Source organism: Erpetoichthys calabaricus, chromosome 10, assembly GCF_900747795.2.
Source record: "Erpetoichthys calabaricus chromosome 10, fErpCal1.3, whole genome shotgun sequence".
Lineage (NCBI taxonomy): Eukaryota > Metazoa > Chordata > Cladistia > Polypteriformes > Polypteridae > Erpetoichthys > Erpetoichthys calabaricus.
In genome coordinates, this window is record NC_041403.2 from 18,759,032 (window position 1) to 18,783,183 (window position 24,152).

Consider the following 24,152-nt stretch of genomic DNA (forward strand, 5'->3'; position numbering starts at 1 on the left):
GTCATTTGCAGGGAAGTAAAGACCCCGCTGACTGTGGCCTGAGCAAATCGTTCACTTCTCTGGGAAGTACTCTGGGTGTCGACCTTTGGAGGGGCAGGCGCCGCCATTCTGGCAACCTTCAACTACCTCCCCTGTCTTGGAGACAAGCCGAAAGGGCACGAACGCCAGACGATGACTTTGTGGCCCGGCCTACAACGCTTCCGTTCAGCATTCCGCCCCGCATCAACATCACAGACATGGACCCTGAAATGTAAGGCCTTTTCTTTATTAACACAGACAGTCATCCGTCTCTCTCTCTCTCTAAATGTATGTTCGCTTCTTTCTCTTTTGCTGTACAAGTTCATCAGGGTTGTTTTCCATTGGTGGTCTTACGCTTCCACCCAGTCGTATTTTGTATTTATTAATTTTGGATTAGAATTTATATCATTTAGGAAAATATTTCAAATGTAGAAGCTCTGTTCATACTGCTGATTCTTTAAATGGTCGGGGAAGACGAAAGAACCTGCAGGTAAAGCCTTGAACGTGAGTGACTCTTAGATCTGTGTCTGGCCAGGGGCGGATGATCATAAATTAATTTTTAATTTGTTCTGATTTTGAACTTAATGCAGTGTAAAGATAAATCACAAAGAGAACTTAAAGGTTAAAGGTGCCTGATGGGTAATAAGATATTTAATGCAGGCTATGGTGGGGCTAGCAGGTAGACGCAAGCAAGGAGCTCAAGGGCGCCACCTTTAGGCACGACGGTGGAGTGTGGAGCTTTGTCTTCTTGTGGGTCGTGACAGGCAGGAAGTGAGCGCTGGGAAGGGTTGGCGGGGGTGGAGAGGAGGGGGGGTCAAGTCAGCTGGGCCGGGGGGATTATGAGCCTTTGACCACTTCAGAATTGATAAAACAGGCAGACGTGGCCTACTTCTAGTTGTGTGAAGTGCTGTTAATGTGGAAAGAAGGTATGGGTGTGGGCACAGCATATTATCTTAAAGTATGACTCATGTGATTACACCTGCTGTATGAGTGATTATTGATTATTGATTGATTGACTTTCACTCATAAATGATGCTTGGCTACCATTAAGCGTCCACCTATGGCATAAACCACTAGGGGAATTGTGGCAGGAGGTGGCTTGACTGGGGTGTCGCACCATAACGAAGGTGCTGTGAGGCCAGCTCACAGAGGCCACAAACATCCAGTGGCGCAGAAAGGACGAAGCTGGCTTGGTCCGGATATTCAATACAAGTGACTGTTTTATCATGTCATCAGATCACCTGTTGCATGCGCCCAACATGAAGCTCCCAACTAACCTCTTTTTTGTGAGGCACGAGTTATGTTGTATCTCATTGAGACGTGACATACGAGAAAACCCGTACCTCAGCATACAGGTAACGTGAAATACAAGTTAACTCGTATCTCATTGGACCTGTCAAGAAGTGACATACGAGAAAACTCGTACTTCAATATACAGGTAATAGGAGGTATGAGTTAACTAGTATCTCATTGAGCTGGTCAAGAAGCGACATACAAGAAAAGTCATACCTCAGCATACAGGTAACGTGAAGTACAAGTTAACTTGTATTTCATTGAGCCTGTCAAGAAGTAACATATGAGAAAACTCGTACCTCACTGTGATGTGCCGTATAAGTTAACTCGTATCTATCTCATTGAGCCTGTGAAGACGTGACATATGAGAAAACTCATACCTCAGTATTATGTGACGTTTAAGTTAACTCGTATCTCATTGAGCCTGTCGAGAACTGACATACAAGAAAACTCATACCTCAGCATACAGGTAATAGGAGGTATGAGTTAACTAGTATCTCGTTGAGCCTGTCAAGTGACATCCGAGAAAACTCGTACCTCAGTGTAATGTGAATTATAAGTTAGCTCGCATTTCATTGAGCCTGTCAACACACGATATACAAGAAAACTCGTACTTCAGTGTACAAGTAATGCAAGGTATGAGTAATCTAGTATGTCATTGATTCTGTCATTGTGCAACATATGAGCAAACGTGTATCTCAGTATAATGTGCTGTATAAGTTAACTCGTATCTCATTGAGCTGGTCAAGGCGCGACATACAAGAAAACTCGTACCTCAGCATGCAGGTAATAGGAGGTATGGGTTAACTGGAATCTCATTGAGCCTGTCAGGAAGTGACATTCGAGAAAACTCGTACCTCAGTATAATGCGAGGTGTAAGTTATATCTTATCGAGCTTGTCAAGACGCGACAGAAGAGAAAACTCGTACCTCAGTATACAACTACTAGCTTCCTGACGATCCTCTAAGTTACCAACTGCAGTGCTGCCATCTAGAGGCCATCATTTGTTTTTTTTTGGTGGCAACAGCTTGCGCAAAATAGTGTTATAAACAGAGAGTCTGTAGTTATGTCATTGCAAAAACAGTATAAAGCTGCTGATTTTTTTAAGACAACTAGATTTATTACGAGGTGAATATTTTGATGATAATGACGGTGACTGAGATAGTAACAATGGATTGGTTAATGTGGAATCTGTAGGCTGTGGTATGGATGCGGATCGCTGCCCCAGATGCGTTTCTTTATCACAAGGCGTCTGTCTCGTCACGACTGTCAGGACAGCACAACATGGACATTCTGCCATCCAGCTACCAGATGTGTTGTGTGCAACAAGCATGGACAGCACAAACAAGTGCGTTATGTTTACAGCACATGTGCTCACAAGCCTGCAGTCAGCGTGGTACCGCCATTCAAGGACTCTCATTCAAATGGAGACTTTTACACGTGGCTGGTGAAAATAAAGTAATTAACAGTTTCTTTACATCATTGACAGAGTAATAAATCGTTCCTTTCTAATACTTTATATTGTTTTGGTAGAGTTCACTACTTCTCATAGATTCACAGACCTGTACTGCACCATCTGGGTAATAAATGGTCCAGCAGTCAATGTGTTAATGGGGGACAGGAAGAAATGTCAAAACCCAGCTGTACGACTGTAACCTCTTACCTGTGTCCCAGTCCACATTGTAACCCACATGTGTAACCCTCGGGACCTCAATGACAAGCTACTTGCGGACTGGAGGTCTCTCTTACTTTCATTCCTTCACTTCAACCCAGTTTACCACTAACAGAAGACTTCACAAAGGTGTCCCCTTGAATTAGACAAGGAGTGAACAATCAGCTAGTAGCAATCAGACAGTGACACTAATTTACGTTTCCACTTATTAATTTTACTAGCCATCCCCTGTGGCTCCGCCAACGTAGTAGTGAAACAGGACAGTGACGGGGCATCGCCTGGCTCCCCACTCCTGACATCATGCTTCCCCCTCCCCTTGGCCTGCAGCCCGTCTCTTGGATTAGCATGAATATATCCCCTCTCGCAAGCAAACTATGTTACTTAGCACGATGACAGAAGTCACAAAATCAACTGGAAAGCAAATTCTAGAAAAAAACCTGATCTAAATCCGTGAAGTAGTTCTCTCGTTCGCTAGCTAAGCAGATGCAAGATACACCCCAAGGCTGTCCCATGAGTGAGGAGGGCCCCGTCCCCCTACCCTTGGCCCACTGCGTCTCTCTCGGATTTGCACAAATAAATCGCTCCTGCAAGCGAACTATGATACATAGCGCGATGAGAGAAGTCGCAAAATCAACCGGATTGTTCAAGGAAGTTCTAGAAAAAAAACCCAATCAAAATCTGTTAAGCTGTTCTTTTGTGAAAAGAGGACAGACAGAATATTGGATTTTCTATATATAGAGATTTGTCTGATTCAAAAGCAACAGCAAATATAAGCAGTACAAAGAATTCAACAACCCGGGTTGGTCCGTATGTCGTCTTCATTCAGTCCCAGATGACAGTTCCCAGATGGCTTCTTTACTTGAAGTGCAAGTTACATCTCCTTAATCAAAAACGAAAAGAAAGATTTATTCTCTTTTGCAGGTGTTAAGCGGACAAGAGAGAGCTCTGTGAAAAAAAAGGGTCCCATTTGGTTTTTCCAAAGCAGCAGAGAGAGTCTCAATTCAAGTGTCTGTAATTGCAGTTGAGCCGCGCGCACGCTGCAACGCTTTCCAGTTTCTCAAACACAGGAATGCCACTAAGTTGCTATCATGGGCTCAAGTTTACATTCTGTGGATGCCCTGACCATGGAAGGACCGGTGGGTGGGATTATTTTCATGACCCGTTTCTCCCACGGACCGACAGAGGGCAGCCCCCTTGGCTTCCAGCAGGGCCAGGAGTTACAGTATAAGCATGAAAGCTCAACTTTGCTGGGGCCTGTGGCCACCACAAGGGGGCGCCTGAACATTTGCAAGGTCCTATTTCTGGTGTGGCAGAAGTGCTGCTGGGCACCAGGGGTCCTTTCAGGTGCCCTCTAAAAAGGGGCCAGAGACGCCAGCATCCAGGTTAGGAGAAAGAGGAGAAAGCCTGTTGTGTAGGACTGAAGGTGAAGGGACTGTGTTGATGATTAGCGCAGTGTGCTTTACCTTGTGCTGTGGAGTCAATAAAACCATGTGCTGTGTGGACCCGCCTGTCTGTGTCAGGGTTAGGGTGGCTGTTCGCGCCCGGGCATCACAATTCATGTAAAAGTCAACCAGCTGCACATTCTAACTGCAGCGAATACTTGAAACCCTGCTTTGTCTTTCAGCTTTCCCAGAATGCAGTTTTGCTCTCTGGGCTATAGAAAAAAAAAGGACATAGCAGTGCTAGAAAATGTCCAGAGATGTGTTGGGGTATCCACTTTCATTCAATCAATCAGACCTCACAGGGGGCTGTGCAGGACTTCAATCAGGTGGTGGTGGTGGTAACGGTGCCACAGAATGCCACCACAGAAGAACTGGAAAAGAAAACAGAAAAGTAAAGATTAATGAAGATTGCAGGTTTGTGGATGATTGTGATAATTCTGTACATATCTCGTTTATCAAGGGTAGAACTAAAATGTAGTTACGAGAAGGCCAAGTTAAAGAAGTATGCTTTTAGGAGGTTTTTAAAATGCTCGACAGCGTTAGCCTGGCGTATGTCGATTGGCAACATATTCCAGATTTTTAGTGCATAACTGCAGGCGGCTGCCTCACCACTTCACTTGTTTTATGTTTGGCTCTTGGAATAATAAGCAGACCACCATTAGGTGATTTAAGGTTACAACTGGGAACGCTAGAGGAAAATATATAGGAAGGAGTGAGATTAAGACTTTGTACAGTATTTTAAAGTTAATTCAAAAGGACATGGGTAACCAGTGTAACGACGCTAAGATTGGTGTGATGCGCTCAGATGTTCTCTTTTTGCTGAATTGTGGTGCTATTGATTCACGTCTTACTAAGGTAGCCCAGTCACGAGGGCATTACGGTAATCTAGTCGACTAAAAACCAAAGAGTGAACGAATTTCTTAGAATCTTTGACTGTTACATAAGAGGTCTAACTTGTGCAGTGGTTCTTAAATGGAAAAATGCAATCCTAGTTTTCTGATTAATGTGTGATTTAAAGTTCAGGTCAGAGTCCAGGATTGCAGCAAATTCTCGACTTCTGCCTTGACTTTTAATGCTGAGGGATTCAGTTTATTTCTGACACCCTCATTATTTCCAGGGGCTGGGAGGGCTGAAGAAAGACCCTGCTGTAGTGTGACAGCCCATAATATCTGAAACTTCTTCAGTCTTTTCTCTCGGCTGATAATCTGCTGTCTTGGAGTGGATGTCATGAGGGGCCAGCAAGCCCAAGAAGAGAGAGAGACATGGAGACATTATTCTGTCTAATTTGAGACCCTCACAGTGGCTGTACAAGCCCTAAGCCTGCTCGCTCATTTCCCTTTAGCTTAACCAGATAAGCTGCTTGTTACTCTGTCAGAGACCCTCGGTTTGTGACTCAGCTCTTGACGTGAGGATACGAGACAGCAGAGGAGTCGCCTCTGGGTGCCTTTTCACCGGTGATTAGTCTTTGTGATAAGTGAAGGACACGGGCTTCATGATGGACTTGTTGGAATGATGGCCACTCAGTCAGCTTATTCTGTCATCTTGAAGGAAGGACGGGATTGACAGATAGTACCTTTGTGACCGGTGGGGGGGTGGGGGCATTTAGCTTTAAAAGAGGAGACCCAGTGGTCTGTTGAATAATTTGTGGGTGTTGTGCAAAACATTTTGGTGGGTGAGAGAAGTAAACGCAGCAGCAAACAGTGCTGTAGAACAGAACACTTCAGAAGATCATCTGTTCATGAGATTTTATAACGCTGTTGGTAATACAAGTGACCTGCGCACCACTCTACCTTCTAACACTTTAACAACTGAGACATTTGTACTTTTTACTATTTACTATTTACTTAATGCAAAATAAGTAATACAACACTTTGCATTTTATTCAGATATTTCCATTAACAGACATTTATAGTGCAAGTTCAGACGTACAGGTACTGGAAATGCAGAATTGGGGTATGAATGTTGGCAAAAAAAGAACTTGTTCACACCTAAAGGTCTCTATCTATCTATCTATCTATCTATCTATCTATCTATCTATCTATCTATCTATCTATCTATCTATCTATCTATCTATCTATCTATCTATCTATTGTGGACACTTGAGGGCGCTGTTGCCCCGTGAAACCCAACAGACAGATTCTCTGGACACAAGTTTAAAAGCACTAAGCAGACGTTTTAATTCTTTCTCTATGATAGTGACTCCAAAGCACCACACCTACCAAACGCACAATAAATCAATACAATACACACATTAATTCTCCTCCTCTCCTCCCAGCAGCTCTGTCACACTTCCTCCCAACTCTAGCTCGCCTGCTGGGTTTCGATCAGTCCTTTATATATTCCTTTATCCGGAAGTGCTTCCATCCTTCCGTCCATGTGGCTCATCAGCACTTCTGGGTCAGATGGAGAGTTGCATTTTCTTCACCCACGGTACCCAGCAAGGCTGTGAATCTGAACATCTCCCACAGTGTCCTACGGGGATCTGAGGCACCGATATACTGCAGGGAAGTCTCCACTTAGTGTCCTGGGTGTGTCAGCTGGGTTGAGCTGCTGGCCGTCCATCACATTATCTATCTATTATATGGTGCCTTATCTATCTATCTATCTATCTATCTATCTATCTATCTATCTATCTATCTATCTATCTATCTATCTATCTATCTATCTATCTATCTATCTATCTATCTATCTATCGCCTTAGTGACAGACTGAACAGACAGCAGAGGACACCACAAAGCGTGTGACACCACAGCCAAAGTGAGTGACGGGGGAGCAGGGCCCTTACGTACTCGAGGGTCGTCTCCGTGGGGTCTCCTCACTTGCTCGTCAGTCACAGACTCCCCTACTGATCCTCAGAGGTGGACTCATCACTGGCCATAATAAGTGAAGTGGTAGGAGTTGTTGACTCAGTATTTATTGATGGTGTATAGGACTGGCCATTGGAATTCATGTCTATTCAAAGGTTGGTTCAGGGTGTTTGCCTGGTCCACATTCCCTTCTCCTGGATTGCCTCAGTTTTGAGTTTTTCAGAGTGAGTTTGTTTTCTGTTTTCGCTTTGTAAAATTCCTTCATTTCTCTTTCAGATTTTTCTTGTTGTAATCTCTCAGAGCCACCGGATTTGAAAGCTCTTTACTAATCCAGGGCTACCTTTTTTAGAAAGCTGCATGCTATGCCTGAGGATACAATAGTGTCAGCACAGAAGATAATATAATGAGGGATGCAGTGACTCGATATCAAGCCCATTGACTCGCATATCATTTCCCAGTCTGTCTGCCTTTTGGACGCAGTAAATCAGTGCCATTTCACTGCCTCACCAGCCTGGTGTCAACAGGTGATGAACATTTAATGGTGTGATAAAGTATAAGTTTTCATCATAGCTTTACCCTTTATTTGGGGAGACTGGCATTGCCTGACACACCTCATTTAATAAAACCTTTTGTTTTTCTTTAAAATACCTTCTTAATACAGAAAAAAAACATAAATGGCATTGTCTCTTAATAAGCTACCCCATAAAAAAATATCCATGTTGTAAATGGAGTACCCTGTTCAGATTGCCAAAGACCTTCCAGCATGGTAGCAACAGGTGTGCCCAAAATGTGCCAGGTGATTAGAAAAACATTATTCTTGCTTCAGTTCTGCAGGCCTACCAGCAGAGGGTGCTCTTTCAACACAGAAGCCATAACTTGACATTTTTCCGAATGCAGGTGCTAGCTTGAGTCGGCTGCTTTCTGTATATTAGAGTCTAATCAATAAGTGGAGGAAAGGTGACATATTGGTGTAGCAGTGAAATTAGTCTTTTTTAATCTTACTTTTTATCTTTATTATTTTACTATTGTTCCACTGTTCTGATAACCAGTGTGTCATTTTTTATAATAATAATAATTTTTTCTCACTACTCAAAGCGCTTTTCACTTGAACCACCATTAATGTAGAGCATCCACCTGGATGAAGTAACGGTAGCCATGTTTGTGCCAGTACGCTCACCACAGATTAGCTGTGAATTAGTGAGAGAGACAGCCAATTAGAGACAGGGGGCGATTAGAGGGGCCAGAATGACTAGACCATGGTGGGCTATTTATCCTGGTCATCGGGATACTCCCTACTCTTTATGAAGGATACCCAGGGATCTTTTATGACCACAGAGAGTCAGGACCTCAGTTTTACATCTCATTCGAAGGACAGTGACATATTTTACTTGTTAATTTAATATTGTTTTTTGTATCAGTATGCTGCTGCTGGAGTATGTGAATTTCCCCTTGGGATTAATAAAGTATCTATCTATCTATCTATCTATCTATCTATCTATCTATCTATCTATCTATCTATCTATCTATCTATCTATCTATCTATCTATCTATCTATCTATCTATCTATCTATCTATCTATCTATCTATCTATCTATCTATCTATCTATCTATCTATCTATCTACAGCACAGTGTCCTTGTCACAGCACTGGAGCATTGGGGGTCCAGATTCAGACCACTGGTTAGCATTAGAATTACCAGAGTCTACGAAAAAACTCGTAGATCCGGCCCACCATAAAACCGTTCTCAGCTCTCTTTTGTCTTCTCAATGTGCTGATTAACACGAGCAGCGAGCAGCCGGCTATTCCATCCCCCACCGCCGCAGAATGTTCACTAAGTTTTCCCAGCTCATGCCTTGTTTGATTATCTGGGAGTGACTGAAGTGCTAGAGTTTTAGAGTGGAAATAATAGATCGCTGTTTGGAACACACGCAGTTCATGTGTGTTCCGTTTCTACAGTAATCTGTGTAAACACATTTTTAAAACAGAAACGTTTTTCATATTTTAGTAGTAAATGACAAAATGTAGGCATAAACTATATAATGTATGAAGCCTGAAGTCCAAAGATCAAGTAAACACTTTGACAAAAGGTTCAAGGATGATAGCAACAGCTTCCGTGGCGTAGCGGTAAGACTTGTTGACTTGTAATCAAGAGTCCCCGGTTTGATCCCCACTCACTCCTATATTTGCCGTTTTCAGTAGTGAGCAGCTCCTTTTGTTAATGTTATACAGTACACACATACATTTGGTTTGCGTCTGTAACACATGGTGTGCATTTATAGGACTTGTAAAAGTTACCGTTTTTTTTACTTCTCTCTAAATCACAATCACGATACATACTACCGGCCCCCCCCCCCACCCAGGGATCTGACGCTGTTATTTTTTATTTGAAACAGAATAACTGGAGATGTGAGTGGTGTTTTCAGACAATGGAACTGGACATTCTCTCATCTGGAGGGATTAAAGCTGACACACAAACGCTGGCAAATCTGCCTTCTTCGTATCTCACCGTCACTTGATTTTTTTTTTTTATTTAGTTTTATTGAGTGTTCCTGCTCATGCTGAGTTAGTGTGCACCTTATGGTGTATAATGTCAAAAAAACACAGACGTGGTTATATATGATATTTGGAATTATTTGTTTTATGACCTGTATAGTACATTTCGGAAAACTTTGTGGCACGGATGCAACATCCATCCATCCATCCATTTTCCAACCCGCTGAATCCAAACAGGGTCACGGGGGTCCGCTGGAGCCAATCCCAGCCAACACAGGGCACAAGGCAGGGAACCAATCCCAGGCAGGGTGCCAACCCACCGCAGACGGATGCAACATTATTCATATTATTCATATTCATTCGCATAACATCTTGCGGTCTGTAGTCAGTGACTGTGTGTTTTTTTCCCCGATCTTGCCAGTTCCCACATGTTGCTGTATGCTGTTTCTTTTGTACTCCAGGACATGCAGAGGACAGAATAGTACAGAGCAGTAAATTCAGCGCTATCTGCAATCATCAGATTCAAATGTTAACTGTTCACACACACACGCAAGGATAGTCTTTCCTACATTTATAACATGTGTACCTGTTACAATGTACACGCTTCTCTCTATGCTGTGGTTTCTATTACACACCTGAAAGAAAGAGACAATATATGTGAAAACATCATCGCACTAATTCAATGTTATTTGAAAACGAACAGCGTCAGATCGGGTGTGGATTTATGTTGGCGCTGTTACTGAAAGAAAAAAAAGATGAACATGTGTGTTGATCCTGCAGCACTGAATAAGCTCACGCGCTCTAACATTCCCCCCCATCTGACTATAAGAAACAGCGCAAGTACAGACGCAAACCAAGTGTATGTATGTACTGTATAATATTAACAAAAAGAGCAGCTTACTACTGAAAATGGCAAATATAGGAGTGAGTGGGGATCGAACCGGGGACTCTTGATTACAAGTCAACAAGTCTTACCGCTATGCCACGGAAGCTGGTGCTATCATCCTTGAACCTTTTGTCAAAGTGTTTACTTGATCCTTGGACTTCAGGCTTCATACATTATATAGGTTATGCCTACATTTTGTCATTTACTACTAAAATATGAAAAACGTTTCTGTTTTAAAAATGTGTTTAAACAGATTACTGTAGAAACGGAACACACATGAACTGCGTGTGTTCCAAATAACGATCTATTATTTCCACTCTAAAACTCCAGCACTTCTCCCAGATAATCAAACAAGGCATGAGCTGGGAAAACTTAGTGGTCGTTCAGCTACGGTGGGGGATGGAATAGCTGGCTGCTTGCTGCTCGTCTTAATCGGCACATTTAGAAGACAAAGGAGAGGTGAGAACGGTTTTAAGGTGGGCCGGATCTACGAGTTTTTTCGTAGACTCTGGTAATTCTAGTGTTAAGCACCCCCCTGCTGTCCTCCCCAACACCTCTTCCAGCAGCAACCCCAGCTTTTCCTAGATGGTCTCCCATCCAAGTACTGGCCAGGGCTGAACACACTGAGCTTCAGGTGGATGACCTGCTCTGAAGCGTATGTGGTGTGGCTGCTGGCTATAAATTTGATACAAAATGATGTGAGCTGGCATTAAATTGTGTGTATGTGTGTGTGTGTGCGCGCGTGTGTGTGTGTGTGTGTTCACCCTGTGATGAACTGGCGCCCTGTCCAGGTGTTGTCCCTGCTTTGCACCTGGTGATTGTTGGGATTCACTCCAGCTGTCCCATGATGCTGTCCGAGATATGCAGGTTGATGGAGTGATGGACATGTTTTGGTATTTTACTCCATGCCTTTCTGGGAAGTCCCGGCCTGTGTCACCAGAGTGATGTTCAGTCTGCCAATGAGGAGAACTCATTCAAGGCTACTACTAAATGTAGAACATAAAGTACAAAATGAATGTTTTATCTATTATAACAAAAAAATCTTGGAAGGAGATGATACGTGACTTTCCCTGAGACACTTTAATGTCCCGCGAGACAGAAGGACAGCTGCTGCACAGGCTTTTAAAAGATTGACGTGCAGCGCGACAAGCAGAACATGCAGTTTGGCAGCAGCAAGTCAGCAGCTGATCCGACCGCATCTCCTCAGTGTGAGCAAGCTGCAGAGACGCAAAGTGGCTGGCGCGCAGTGTGCCCCGGGGGGGAGGGGGTGGGCAAGCGAAGCAAGTAGGAGGCAAAGCCCCGTAGTACTGTAAAACTTCATGTGTAGTGTCACAAGATTTTTACTCATTTTAGTTCACTAAAAACATTGGTGAGCATGATACACGAGACATAATTTTAAAGCAATGATTTCTCACATAAATCAACATAAAACGTCAGTTGCTGCATGCAATGCCCTTTTGTCGTGTGTTAGCCCACTCTGGCTGCTGTGGCACTGATTGCACGACAGGAGTGGCGAGTGGCTACCGGGCTGTTTTCTGAAAAGTTCACATAAATCAACCTAAAATGTCTGTTGCTGGTTCTGTGGCCACTCTCGCTGCGTGTTCACCATATCTGAGGCTGGACAGGGGTGGCATCAGCAGCGAGGGCGGTCGCAGTGAAACTCAATCTGGTTTGTACCTCATGTCGTTGTAAGTGGCGGTCCTCCCAGATGAAGGAGCCTCACTTTCATTTTCGATCTCGATCGCCACCAAAATCGAAGTCCGATATGTCAGAGTCCAATTCAAAATATGCAACACACTGTCCGCCGAGTATTTTGCTTTGCGCATTCGCTTCTCTCTCTCTTGCCTGATGTCGTTGCCATTTTTTGCCGCTGCAGTTTTTGCCCTTCAGTTCTCACGCACGTTCAAGGATCAGTCGTCAGAAATCAACGATCTCTAACGTTTCCTCAAGCGAGGAGAGCCCACCTCTGTCGTAATGCCGAGTTTTTTTAACATTTACCGCTGATTATCGCCTTCACCTCTCCTGTCAACAAAAGTCAACATCCACCCTAAAATCTTGAAAACGTAAGGGGGCTCATTATTTCTTTGTTTCTTTTTTACCTGAAAATTGTGGGCTAAATCAACCTGTGCATCATACACGGGTGCGCATTACAGGCGAGATTTTACTGGATAAATATTTTGACGGAGTCGAACTGGCAGTGGAGTAGGAGATGGACCGGTGATGATGTGTGCAAACCTGCGACAGTGAGTGGGCAGTAGCTAAAGGAGCTGTGTGCCTCAGAGCTTTCACAGTGTGAGCACCCCCTGAAGGGGGTAAGCAGAGGGCTTTAGTGCCCCAGCAGTAATTACACCAGATGGGCAGAGTCTGTAGGTGCAGTTCTGCTGTTCTTTTGGTGAAAAGATGGGATCAGAAACTCTAAGTGTTCCTGGTTCTTTAAATGTGTATTGGGGGCCCAGGAGTGCTGTGACACCTGGAGTGGTCATGGGAGAGCTCTGAACAGACTGCCACAGATGTATTAGAAAGATGGAAGTAACTCCAGGATGGGAAGATAAAGCTGCTTGTTAGCCGGAGGGAATCGGCACGGAGTTTGTGAGTGAAGGCCTCCAGACGAGGACCTTGTAACCAGACCTGAAAAATGATCATTGTGATTTGTAGGCCTAATCATGTTAGCCAGTCAGTCAGTCCGTCATTGTCCAACCTGCTATATCCTAACACAGGGTCATGGGGGTCTGCTAGAGCCAATCCCAGCCAACACAGGGCACAAGGCAGGAACAAATCCCCGGGCAGGGCGCCCAGAGCACACACCAAACACACACTAGGGACAATTTAGGATTGCCAATGCACCTAACCTGCATATCTTTGGACTGTTAGCATACATGCAATTTTAGTTAGGATGATCCTTTCAGACTGGCGTAAGTGATTAGGGCTCACAGATAGTCAAGAGGACATGCTGAGTGTAGGAAAGCACATGACAAAGCCAAACAAGATTCTGGGATCCACCCCGTATATCGTGAATCTCATATGACTCATCTTCATAGAGTTCCAAAAGTGGGACTGAAAGGGAAGTGAAGACAGAAGGCTTTTATAGGGGAGGAAGAGGAAGGGTGTGGTGTGAGGTCATCTGAGGGTGCCGGCAGTGATGTCTTCAGGGGGCCGGAAGTGATTGATTTATGCGGTGTAGAGAGAGGAGAAAAAGCTTAAATACTCGACGCCATCCCCTTGTCTTGTGTCTCATTGGCCCAATTTGACCCCTTGATGAGACGTGATGAGTACCGTCCATATACTGTACCACTCATTTAAATAGCTCAGCTGGTGGTTACCCATACCTGGTCATTTTCACAAATGGCTCACTGAATATGCAAAATTTGTGGGTGTTTATGGGGTGTCAGATTTCTTCTACCCAGAAGCCTGAAGAATGCCTCCTAAGCTCTGCCAAACTGGAACTGGATGATGATTGTACTCTTCCAATGATTATACTACAGTGTTTATTGGGAGAAAAAGCTGAGTTTTAAAGCAAGGTCAATATACACTCACTGGCCACTTTATCAGGTACGCCTGTTCAACTGCTTGTTGGCACAAATATTTAATCAGCCAATCACATGGCAGCAGCTCAATGCATTTCGGTCTGTAGACCTCATCAAGACCACATGGTGAAGTTCAAACTTAGCATCAGAATGGTGAAGAAAGGTGTAATTCAAGTGACTTTGAACGTGGCATGGCTGTTGGTGCCAGACAGGCTGGTCTGAGTATTTCAGAAACGGCTGATCTACTGGGATTTTCACACACAACCATCTCTAGGGGGTGCAGAGAATGGTCAGAAAAGGGAAAATATCAGTGAGCGGCAGTTCAGAGGAGAATTGGCCAGACTGATCTGAGCTGATTCAACAGGAACTCAAATAAGCACTCGTTACACCCGAGGTGTGCAGAAGAGCAGCTCTGAACACACAATGCGTCAAACCGTGAAGGAGGTGGGCTACAGTAGCAGGAGACCACAGCGGGTGACACTCCTGTCAGATAAGAACAGGCAACTGAGGCTACAATTCACAAAGCTCACCAAAATTAGACAACAGAAGATTGGAAAAATGTCACCTGGTCTGATGAGTCTCGATTTTCTGTAGATGGTGGGGTCAGAATTTGGTGTCACAAATATGAAAGGAGGGATCCATCCTGCCTTGTATCAACGGTTCAGGCTGCTGGCAGTGCTGTAATGGTGTCTGTGATATTTTCTTGGCACACTTTGGGCCTCTTAGTACCAACTGAGCATCATTTACATGCCACAGCCCACCTGAGTATTGTCACTGACCATGTCCATGCCTTTATGACTGCAGTGTCCCCATCTTCTGATGGCTCCTTGTAGCAGAGTGGCGTGCCATGTCACAAAGCTCAGATCATTTCACACTGGTTTATTGAACATGACGATGAGCTCACTGGACTCAAATGGCCTCCACAGTCACCAGATCTCAATCCAGCAGAGCACCTTTGGGATGTGCTAGAACGGGAGATTCGCATCATGGATGTGCAGCTGACAAATCTGCAGCAACTGTGTGATGTTATCATGTCAGTATGGAGCAAAGTCCCTGAGGAATGTTTCCAGCATCTTGTTTGATCTGTGCCATGAAGAATTATGGCAGTTTTGTAGGCAAAAGAGGGTCCAACCGGGTATTGGCAAGGTGAACCTAATAAAGTGGCCGGTGAGTGTGTATACATATCCTTTTGTATTGTGTTTCTCTTGTCTTAATGTTTCTGCAGTGGTTTCTGAAGGGGTATATATACAGGTTTAAGTATGGCCTGCATTTTTGAAAAATAACACATTCCCAGGAAGCCAGCACCCCCTGCTGGGCACAGACCTCTATAAGCAGACGCTGCCCCAGGCTGACTCAGAAGACAAACTTTCAGTCCTGCGTATGCCCAAAATGGAGCACTGCTTCTCAAAGCACTGTCGCTCCTCAAACCCAACAGACAGACACTGAGGACACAAGTTAAAAGCACTAAGACCATGGTTTGTTCACAGCATCCCCTTGGCGGCACCCAAAAGGGCTGAGATACAGAACTCCAAGTCCCATGATGCCCTGTGGGAATCTGGGGCACCACTAAACCAGGGGAGCTGCCTTCTAGTGTCTTGGGGGAGGCAGTACCCTAAAAAAGCTGCCTTCCCCCATCCTTCCTTATCTGGGGCGTCCCGGCTGGGTTGAGTTACCATCCGTCTCTTACACTGGCCAGCTGTCACGCTCACCCCTTCACCACTTAATAGTTAATGTGGCGCAAGAACGGCTGTGGTTGCATCATCCAGGCAGTAGTGGTGGTGGTGGTGGTGTTGGTGGTTGAAGTGGCTGCCCACTACCTATGTAAAGTGCTTTGAGTACGTTAGGACAGCGCTAAAAAGAATGAAATTACTGAATTAATTACGTTCACGTTGGTTGTTGTCATGGTAACCTTCCTTAGAAGGATAAAGGAAGCACTGCGGGTGACATCATCAGTGCATCCGTATAAAGGCTGGCACACAGATCACGTAATTAGGTGAGATCACGTGGGTCTGGTTTGCGTTTCTAGGTTAGATTTCTTTGACTTGTTGACATTTCTTTCTAACTTCCAGACTTTGACTTTTTTGTTAGAGTTTAGGCCTCAAGGCCAGCCCTGGTTGCGACTTTGGACTGGTATTTGATTACGCTTGTCTCTCAGTTGTCTCTCCTAAAAAGTGTTGGCATCTCACTCTCTAAGGCAAGGCGTGATGCGAGTTCTGCTATGGACTAGCGTGACCCTGAATTAGAATTGGGGGCTTCAGTAGGTTACGTCATGATGCTGTGTAAACTGTGAGCCTCGGCCTGCCCTGAACAATAATGAACTGAGGTTTAAGTGGCACGCCGGGCCTCATTCTGTCCAAAGTGCATCAAGCTGGCAGGCTAAGCCAGGCACAAATGAGGAAATGCACTTTGAAGGCCCTGGCAGCGCCGTCTCCTCACACACTCGCATCTGCGGGTGCTTTCCCAGCTGTTGTGCGCCATATGCCATATGGAATCTGCAGTGCATGTTGTCCTGCATTTGTGTGGATTTCCAACTGGGATGCCAGGTTTCCCCTCAATGTCCACAGGTTAAGTGGCACTGTTAGTTTGTCCTGATGTGAATCAGCATGAGTTTGTGTCACCTGACTGATAACCAAGCTTCTACCTGGGGTTCATTTGATTTTTATGTTTTTTTTTTTTTTTTCCGAAGCCATATTGCTGCCAGGATTGGCTGCCTCTGCTTAGGCTCCAGCACCGCACTGCCACACATTAAGAAAATGACCCTGAGAAAATGGTGCCAGAGTTGTAATCCAAACCCTCATGTGTACTGGTTTGCCTAAAAAACCATAGATAGTTTGAAACTTTATTAATACTAGGGGGCTTTGCCCGCTGCTCGCTTCGTTCGCCAAACCTGTGCGGACGCTATGTGCTCTGCTGCTAAACAGATTGTTATTTTCATGGGAATTGTTACATATGCATAATATAACTATTTTACATTACAGCGAGTAATAAACCATAGTAAAAAATAGTAAAACGTAATTGAAAGAAAATTGTTTCATGTTACATGAGAAGTATTCATTGCGTAATACGATTTTGTTCTGTTTGGCTTTGAAATTAACACGCAGATACTTTTTAAACTTTTTTACTGTAAAACTTCAGTAAAAACTATTTTTGAATTAACTTTTCGCCAATATCACATTGAATTTTGAATCCGTGTTTGGAGTTACATTGTGACAATGCAATGTATAACTGCCCGTGAGTGAATTTCGTTTCTTTCTCTCTATTAAATTAAACGACTTTTTCGAATGTTTGTCCCTGTGATTTGTTAATTGTCATAGCAACAGCTATTCTAACAGGAAACTGTTAACATTTAAATACGAATGGCATGTCAAGATCTCCTTTGGTGTCTCATGTTAACCCCTGAAGATGTACCACATTACCTTTCTTGGGCACATCCTTCTTTCAACAGTAATTTGGCCAGTGGAAGACCAGACGGTGTTAACGGTTGTAGATATTCTATGGTATATTGTAAGTTCATGTTTTCATCTTCTGCACCATCACCACCAACTGTTTCAGCAGAGTCTATTGATACGCATTTAACCAATTGGCCGTGTAACCGATCGACAATTTTCGCGTTAATTCGTTTGTTCATCGTTTCTCAGTGCTAGGATTGCCCGTGTACTCATTTTTTCTGTTGATAACAGTACCGTGGGCGTGGCTGAATATGTTGAGAGGAGGGCGTGACTTAAAAAAAATCTCATGGCCAAAGTCTCGTCTCGCAGGACTTGAAAAAATCTCTTGAAAAAAGTCTTGTCTAGTCCCAGGATTTTTTTATATAATAGAGAGACAGCAGGAAATTGGCAAAAAAAAAAATCATATTCTTACGTAGTGATGCGTGAACACAGCGGAGTTCACTTCACTGCAAGTTTGGCGAAATCACGAAAATGTTCAGTTACTTCACCGAACTCTGTGAAATGCATTGACATCAGTAAGGAAAGAGGAACTGAATGGGTGCAGTGGTCTCCTAAGTGTCTGCAGCCACATTGCCATTAACTTACTTAATGCGCAATTTGAAATCGCGGAGCAAAATAACCGGTAATGGAAACAGGTGAACTTCAAAAACACTCCCCATTTGCAGAAAAAAGTTTATATGCTCACTTGAGGTGGTTTTTCAGGCAATTCAACAAAGCAATAATTTGTAAAACTGCAATGGAAACAGTTTTTCTGCATTTAGGTTACATGACATGAGTTTTCTACAGCTCTATGAATGTCACGTTGGCCATGCAAAGCATCATGGGGTGCTGGGACAAAAAAAGTGTTTGCCTAAGCTGGCTGCCAGGTGAATTCCCAGGAAAATACTCATCGAACAAGATCACTGATGAATACGGCACGTTCACTGCAACAAACACTTCGGCGTATTTCACTGATCAACACTATTCTTAAGGAAGCTAATAAGGTACAAACACACATATGACAAGTATATTAAAAAAGTGTAGGTATTGACAAAGTGTAAAGTGACTAGAATTGTACGTACTTATCAGTTACAATTTCACAGCACCATAGATGATGCCGAGGCCTTTCATTGGCTGTTGGTCTTTCCCATGTGACATCCAGAATGTACAGTTGCGGCCAAAAGTTTGGAGAATGACCCAAGTATCGGTGTTCACAAAGTTTGCTGCTTCAGTGTTTTTAGATCTTTTTGTCAGATGTTTCTCTGGTATACTGAAGTAGAATTGCAAGCACTTCATAGGTTTCAAAGGCTTTTATTGACAATGACATGAAGTTTATGCACAGAGTCCATATTTGCTGTGTTGGCCTTTCTTTCTTTTTCAAGCCCTCTGCAATTCACCCTGGCATGTTGGCTATCAACTTCTGGGCCCAATACTGACTGATGGCAGCTGCCCATTCTTGCATCATCAATGCTTGGAGTTTGTCAGAGTTGGTGGGTTTTTGTTTGTCCAGTCGCCTCTTGACCACAAGTTCTCAATGGGATTTAGGTCTGGGGAGTTTCCTGGCCATGGACCCAAAATTTTGATGTTTTGATCCCTTAGTTATCACTTTTGCCTTATGGCCCGGTGCTCCGTCATGCTAGATTGTTCATTGTTGGTCACCAAAGTGTTCTTGGATGGTTGGGAGAAGTTGCTCTCGGAGGATGTTTTGGTCCCATTCTTTATTCATGGCTGTGTTCTTAGGCAAAAGTGTAAGTGAGCCCACTGCCTTGGCTGACATGAATGGTCTCAGGATGCTTTACTCTCGGCATGACACAGGACTGATGGCAACGCTCTTCACCTTTTCTTTTTTCTGGATGCCCCAAACAATTGGAAAAGGGATTCATCAGAGAAAATGACTTGACCCCAGCAGTCCTCAGCAGTCCAATCCCTGTACCTTTTGCAGAATATCAGTCTGTTCCTGATGTTTTTCTTGGCTTCTTTGCTGCCCTTCTTGACACCTACCAGGCCATCCTCCAAAAGTCTTCACCTCACTCACACCTGCCTACTGCCATTCCTGAGCACTGGTGGTGCCTAAGAACACAGCCATGAATAAAGAATGGGACCAAAACATCCTCCAAGAGCAACTTCTCCCAACCATCCAAGAACAGTTTGGTGACCAACAATGAACAATCCAGCACGATGGAGCACCAGGGCAGAAGGCAAAAGTGACCACTAAGTGGCTTGGGGAACAAAACATCGAAATTTGGGGTCCATGGCCAGGAAACTCCCCAGACCTTAATCCCATTGAGAACTTGTGTTCAAGAGGCGACTGCACAAACAAAAACCCACCAACTCTGACAAACTCCAAGCATTGATGATGCAAGAATGGGCAGCTGCCATCAGTCAGGATTGGGCCCAGAAGTTGATAGCCAACATGCCAGGGTGAATTGCAGAGGGCTTGAAAAAGAAAGAAAGGCCAACACAGCAAATATGGACTCTGTGCATAAACTTCATGTCATTGTCAATAAAAGCCTTTGAAACCTATGAAGTGCTTGCAATTCTACTTCAGTATACCAGAGAAACATCTGACAAAAAGATCTAAAAACACTGAAGCAGCAAACTTTGCGAACACCGATACTTGGGTCATTCTCCAAACTTTTGGCCGCAACTGTACTTGTGCTCAATCCTCAAGAGGCGGCTGGACAAACAGTAACCCACACATTCTGACAAACTCCAAGCATTGATGATGCATGAATGTGCTGCTGCTGCCATCAGTCAGGATTTGGCCCAGAAGTTGATTGACTGCATGCCACGACGAATTGAAAAAGAAAGAAGGGCCAACACTGCAGATATTAACATAAACTTCACGTCATTGTCAATAAAAGCATGTAAAACTTCTGAAATGCTTGTAATTCTACTTCAGTATACCAGAGAAACATCTGAGAAAAAGATCTAAAAACACTGAAGCAGCCAGCTTTGTGAAAAGCAAACCTTGGGTCATTCTCCAAACTTTGGGCCACGACTGTATATAACAGATTTGATGACCCCCCCCCCTCACACTGCAAGATTGTAAAAATGTTATTGCACTGTACACACACAACAATTTATTAGAACTTGAACCTGAACTTGCTTACTCTCTCCACACCAAGGGTCCCCATTAATAAAACAAGCCAAGTATGACAACGGCCACGGTATTGATTGGTCTGACCGCACACAGATAAAAAACACATCCTGTCTGGCAGAAATCACAAATAACGTCGCCAAGTGTGACCCATTCTAAATAGCAGCATACGGAATCTCAGGGCAGACAGGCATATAAGACGGAATATGATGTGGCCTCCCGCCTCTGCCTTCATGACGTCTACACCTTCTCCCCATGCATGTGCCTGTGGTTGTTTCTCCTTGTACTCAGTAGACATGCATGTTTGGTCAGTTAACCATTTTATACCTGTCCCATGTGAGCACACAAGGGGACTCCTCTAAGGTTGCTGGTTCAAATCCAGAGGGGATTCAACTCTGTACGGCCACTGAGCAAGGCCCTTAACCTGAAAATTGCTCCAGGGGTGCAGCACAATGGCTGACCCTGCACTCTGACCCCCAAAGGTCATGTGAAAAGATAATTTTCCCCTCAGGGATTAACAAAGTAGATCAAATCAAAAAAAGCTCTGGGATAGGTGCTGACTCCCTCAACCTTAAATTAGTTTGAAGATGTGGTGTTGTCTTTCTATAATTATCTCCACCCCATGATGAAATAAAGTGTGATATCACCCTGGCACATTAATCCAACTCACTCAGACTCACCCACACCAGCGGGTCAGTGGCAGGTATTGAACTGGCAGCCTCCTGACCGGTAGTCCAGGCCCCTAACCGCTCGGCCACACTGCCTGTCCTTTACCTTTTTATTTTGTCTGATCATTGCAAGTGAAAACTTACTGCCGTATCCAAGGAACACGCGACCCACCGCAGATATCAGACCATCTGACTGTCAATTTGTTTTTCCAATGCATCTGTTTTCTTCTACTTAGGATTTCACCCTGTAAATGCCAACTGCTGAGCTTGCACTTTCACAGCGAGAAATTGTATTTCATAAAGAAATTCCTTAGCACATTCATGGTTTTGATTATTTTTTATTTCTTTGCCTGCTTTGTGGTGGTGGCGGCGTACGGTTGTTAAACTGACATCCACCATTTAGTAAGGTTTGGCATTGGAATATAAATTGAGGCAACATCCTGTGCTTTCAAATATTTATACAAGAAAAGATATATGGACTGGGAAGGCACCACATAGCTGATGTATAAGGTAGCCAATATATCTACATATGTATACTGTGTGTGTGTATATAGATATATATAAACAGTAAATACATACTCTACACTTGGAATGGATTTATATGTGTGTATATGTTTTATTTAGTATATTTTATTCATATATATATATATATATATATATATATATATATATATATATATATATATATATATATATATATATATACATATATATATATATATATATACATATATATTATATTTGTCCACATGGGGTGTGTTTGAGGATACGACTGTGAGTGAATGAAAAGATGGAACTCTGCAGAGAGCAACTTACAATTGTCCGTGACTGAAAACTGTTTGGCCCAGTGCCTTATTAATTGTCATTGTAAAGGCCAATCTAACAGGAAATTGTCTGCGTGTAAAAGTAAAAGGCAAATTTGAATCTGATGGGGTCAGGGAAATCCGGGAATAAGGACAGTTTGTGAGGTAGCAGTGAGGTAACAGTCAGTCTAGTGCCTTTACAGAGACTTCTTGCTGGCATGAGGTTTATGAGAAGCATGACAACTGAACCAATTTTAAGTTTGAGTTTATGCGGCGGCATGCCAGTGGGAGTAAGACTGCTAAGAAATTCTTCAGGGAATGAAAGTTGATGTGCGGGATCGTCTGTGACGATGGAGTCAACGCTGGTGAAAGTTACTTCATCGGTACGGATAAGTTTCAGTACCTGTTCATTAAGGTGTAGTGAGTCTTTGTTGGTGACACTTAATATAGCTCGCGTACTGAGTTGTTCCGGAGTCACAGTTGAGAAGTCGATGTCGCCACATACTGTAGTTGTTGAACGGGATCAGAAATAAAAGGAAAACAATGTGAAGGTAATGTTGCAGGTGTTCCGTTTTTCCCGTCTTGTGAAATCTTGTTCGTGAGGAAGAGCTGTCATATTTGTTGTCAGTGTAAGTACATGCATGTGATGCCACAAAGGTTGCTTGTTAATGCAACCGGTGACAGTAAGTGCTAGAGTTGGCGGGCGGGGCTCTGTCGTGCGTGCGTGCATATCCCATGGTCGGGCGACTTGGTGGATTATATATAGAAAAGCAGCCGGAACCGAAAAGAACAATGAAAAGTCAACGTGGCTCAGAGGTGCATGTGGACTGTAGCAGAGACGAAAGCGACTGAGGCGGTGTTTGGTGAGGTCTTACGTGCTCGCACATGAGCAGGCAGTGTGCATGCCTCGAGAGCGAGGATGGACGCGAAAGGAGGGTTAGAGTTGGCGGACGGGGCTCTGTCTTGCATGCGTGTGTATCCCATGGTCGGGCGACTTGGTGGATTATATATAGGAAAGCAGCTGGAACCGAAAAGAACAATGAAAAGTCAACGTGGCTCAGAGGTGCATGTGGAATGTAGCAGAGACGAAAGCGACTGAGGCGGTGTTTGGTGAGGTGCTGCGTGCCTCGAGAGCGAGGGTGGACTCGGGAGGAGGGTTAGAGTTGGCGGGCTGGGCTCTGTCGTGCGTATCCCATGGTCTTAGAGTTGGTTGGCGGGGCTCTGTGAGTTGGCGGGCGTGGCTCTGTCGTGCGTATCCCATGGTCTCTGTCTTGCTTGCCATGGTCGGCTGCTTACTGAATTGTTGGTGGGCGGGGCTCTGTGAGTTGGCAGGCGTGGCTCTGTCTTGCATGCGTCTTGCTTGCCATGGACTTAGTGAATTATATATATATAGATAATATATATATATATATATATATATATTTATATATATATATATATATATATATATATATATATATATATATACACACACACTAGGGGGCTCTGCCCCCTGCTCGCTTTGCTCACCTACCCCCGGGTGGGCGCTACATCCTAGCCACTTCATAGCTCTGCCACTCGTGTGTGGGGAAGCGTGTGTACAATTTAAACAGATAGTTATTTTCATGAGAATTGTTACATATGCATAATAGACCTAACTATTTTACATTACAGCGAGTAATTAACCATATTAAAAAATAGGAAAACGTAATAAATTGAAAGAAAATGATGTTTCATGTTGCGTTAGAGATATTCGTTGCGTTATACGATTTTGTTCTGTTTGGCTTTGAAATTAAAAACGCAGATACTTTTTAAACTTACACTTTTACTGTAAAACTTCAGTAAAAACCATTTTTGGAATTAACTTTTCGTCAATATTGCATTGAATTTTGATTCCGTGTTTGGACTTACATCGTGACAAAACAATGTATAACTGCCCGTGAATGAATTCTGTTTCTTTCTCTCTAATAAATAAACCGACTTTTTCGAATGTTTGTCTCTGTGATTTGTTAATTGTCATAGTAAAAGCTTTTGTAACG

At 43.7% G+C, this 24,152-nt stretch overlaps 1 protein-coding gene across 1 annotated transcript in view; it reads left to right on the forward strand.

Annotated features, from left to right (window-relative positions):
* pde4ba (phosphodiesterase 4B, cAMP-specific a) overlaps positions 1–24,152 on the forward strand; it is a 425,080-nt gene that overhangs the window by 15,729 nt on the left and 385,199 nt on the right. Inside the window, exon 2 of the mRNA XM_051932712.1 lies at positions 12–250. Coding sequence (XP_051788672.1) covers positions 12–250 — 239 coding nt within the window. The remainder of the gene's footprint in view (positions 1–11; positions 251–24,152) is intronic.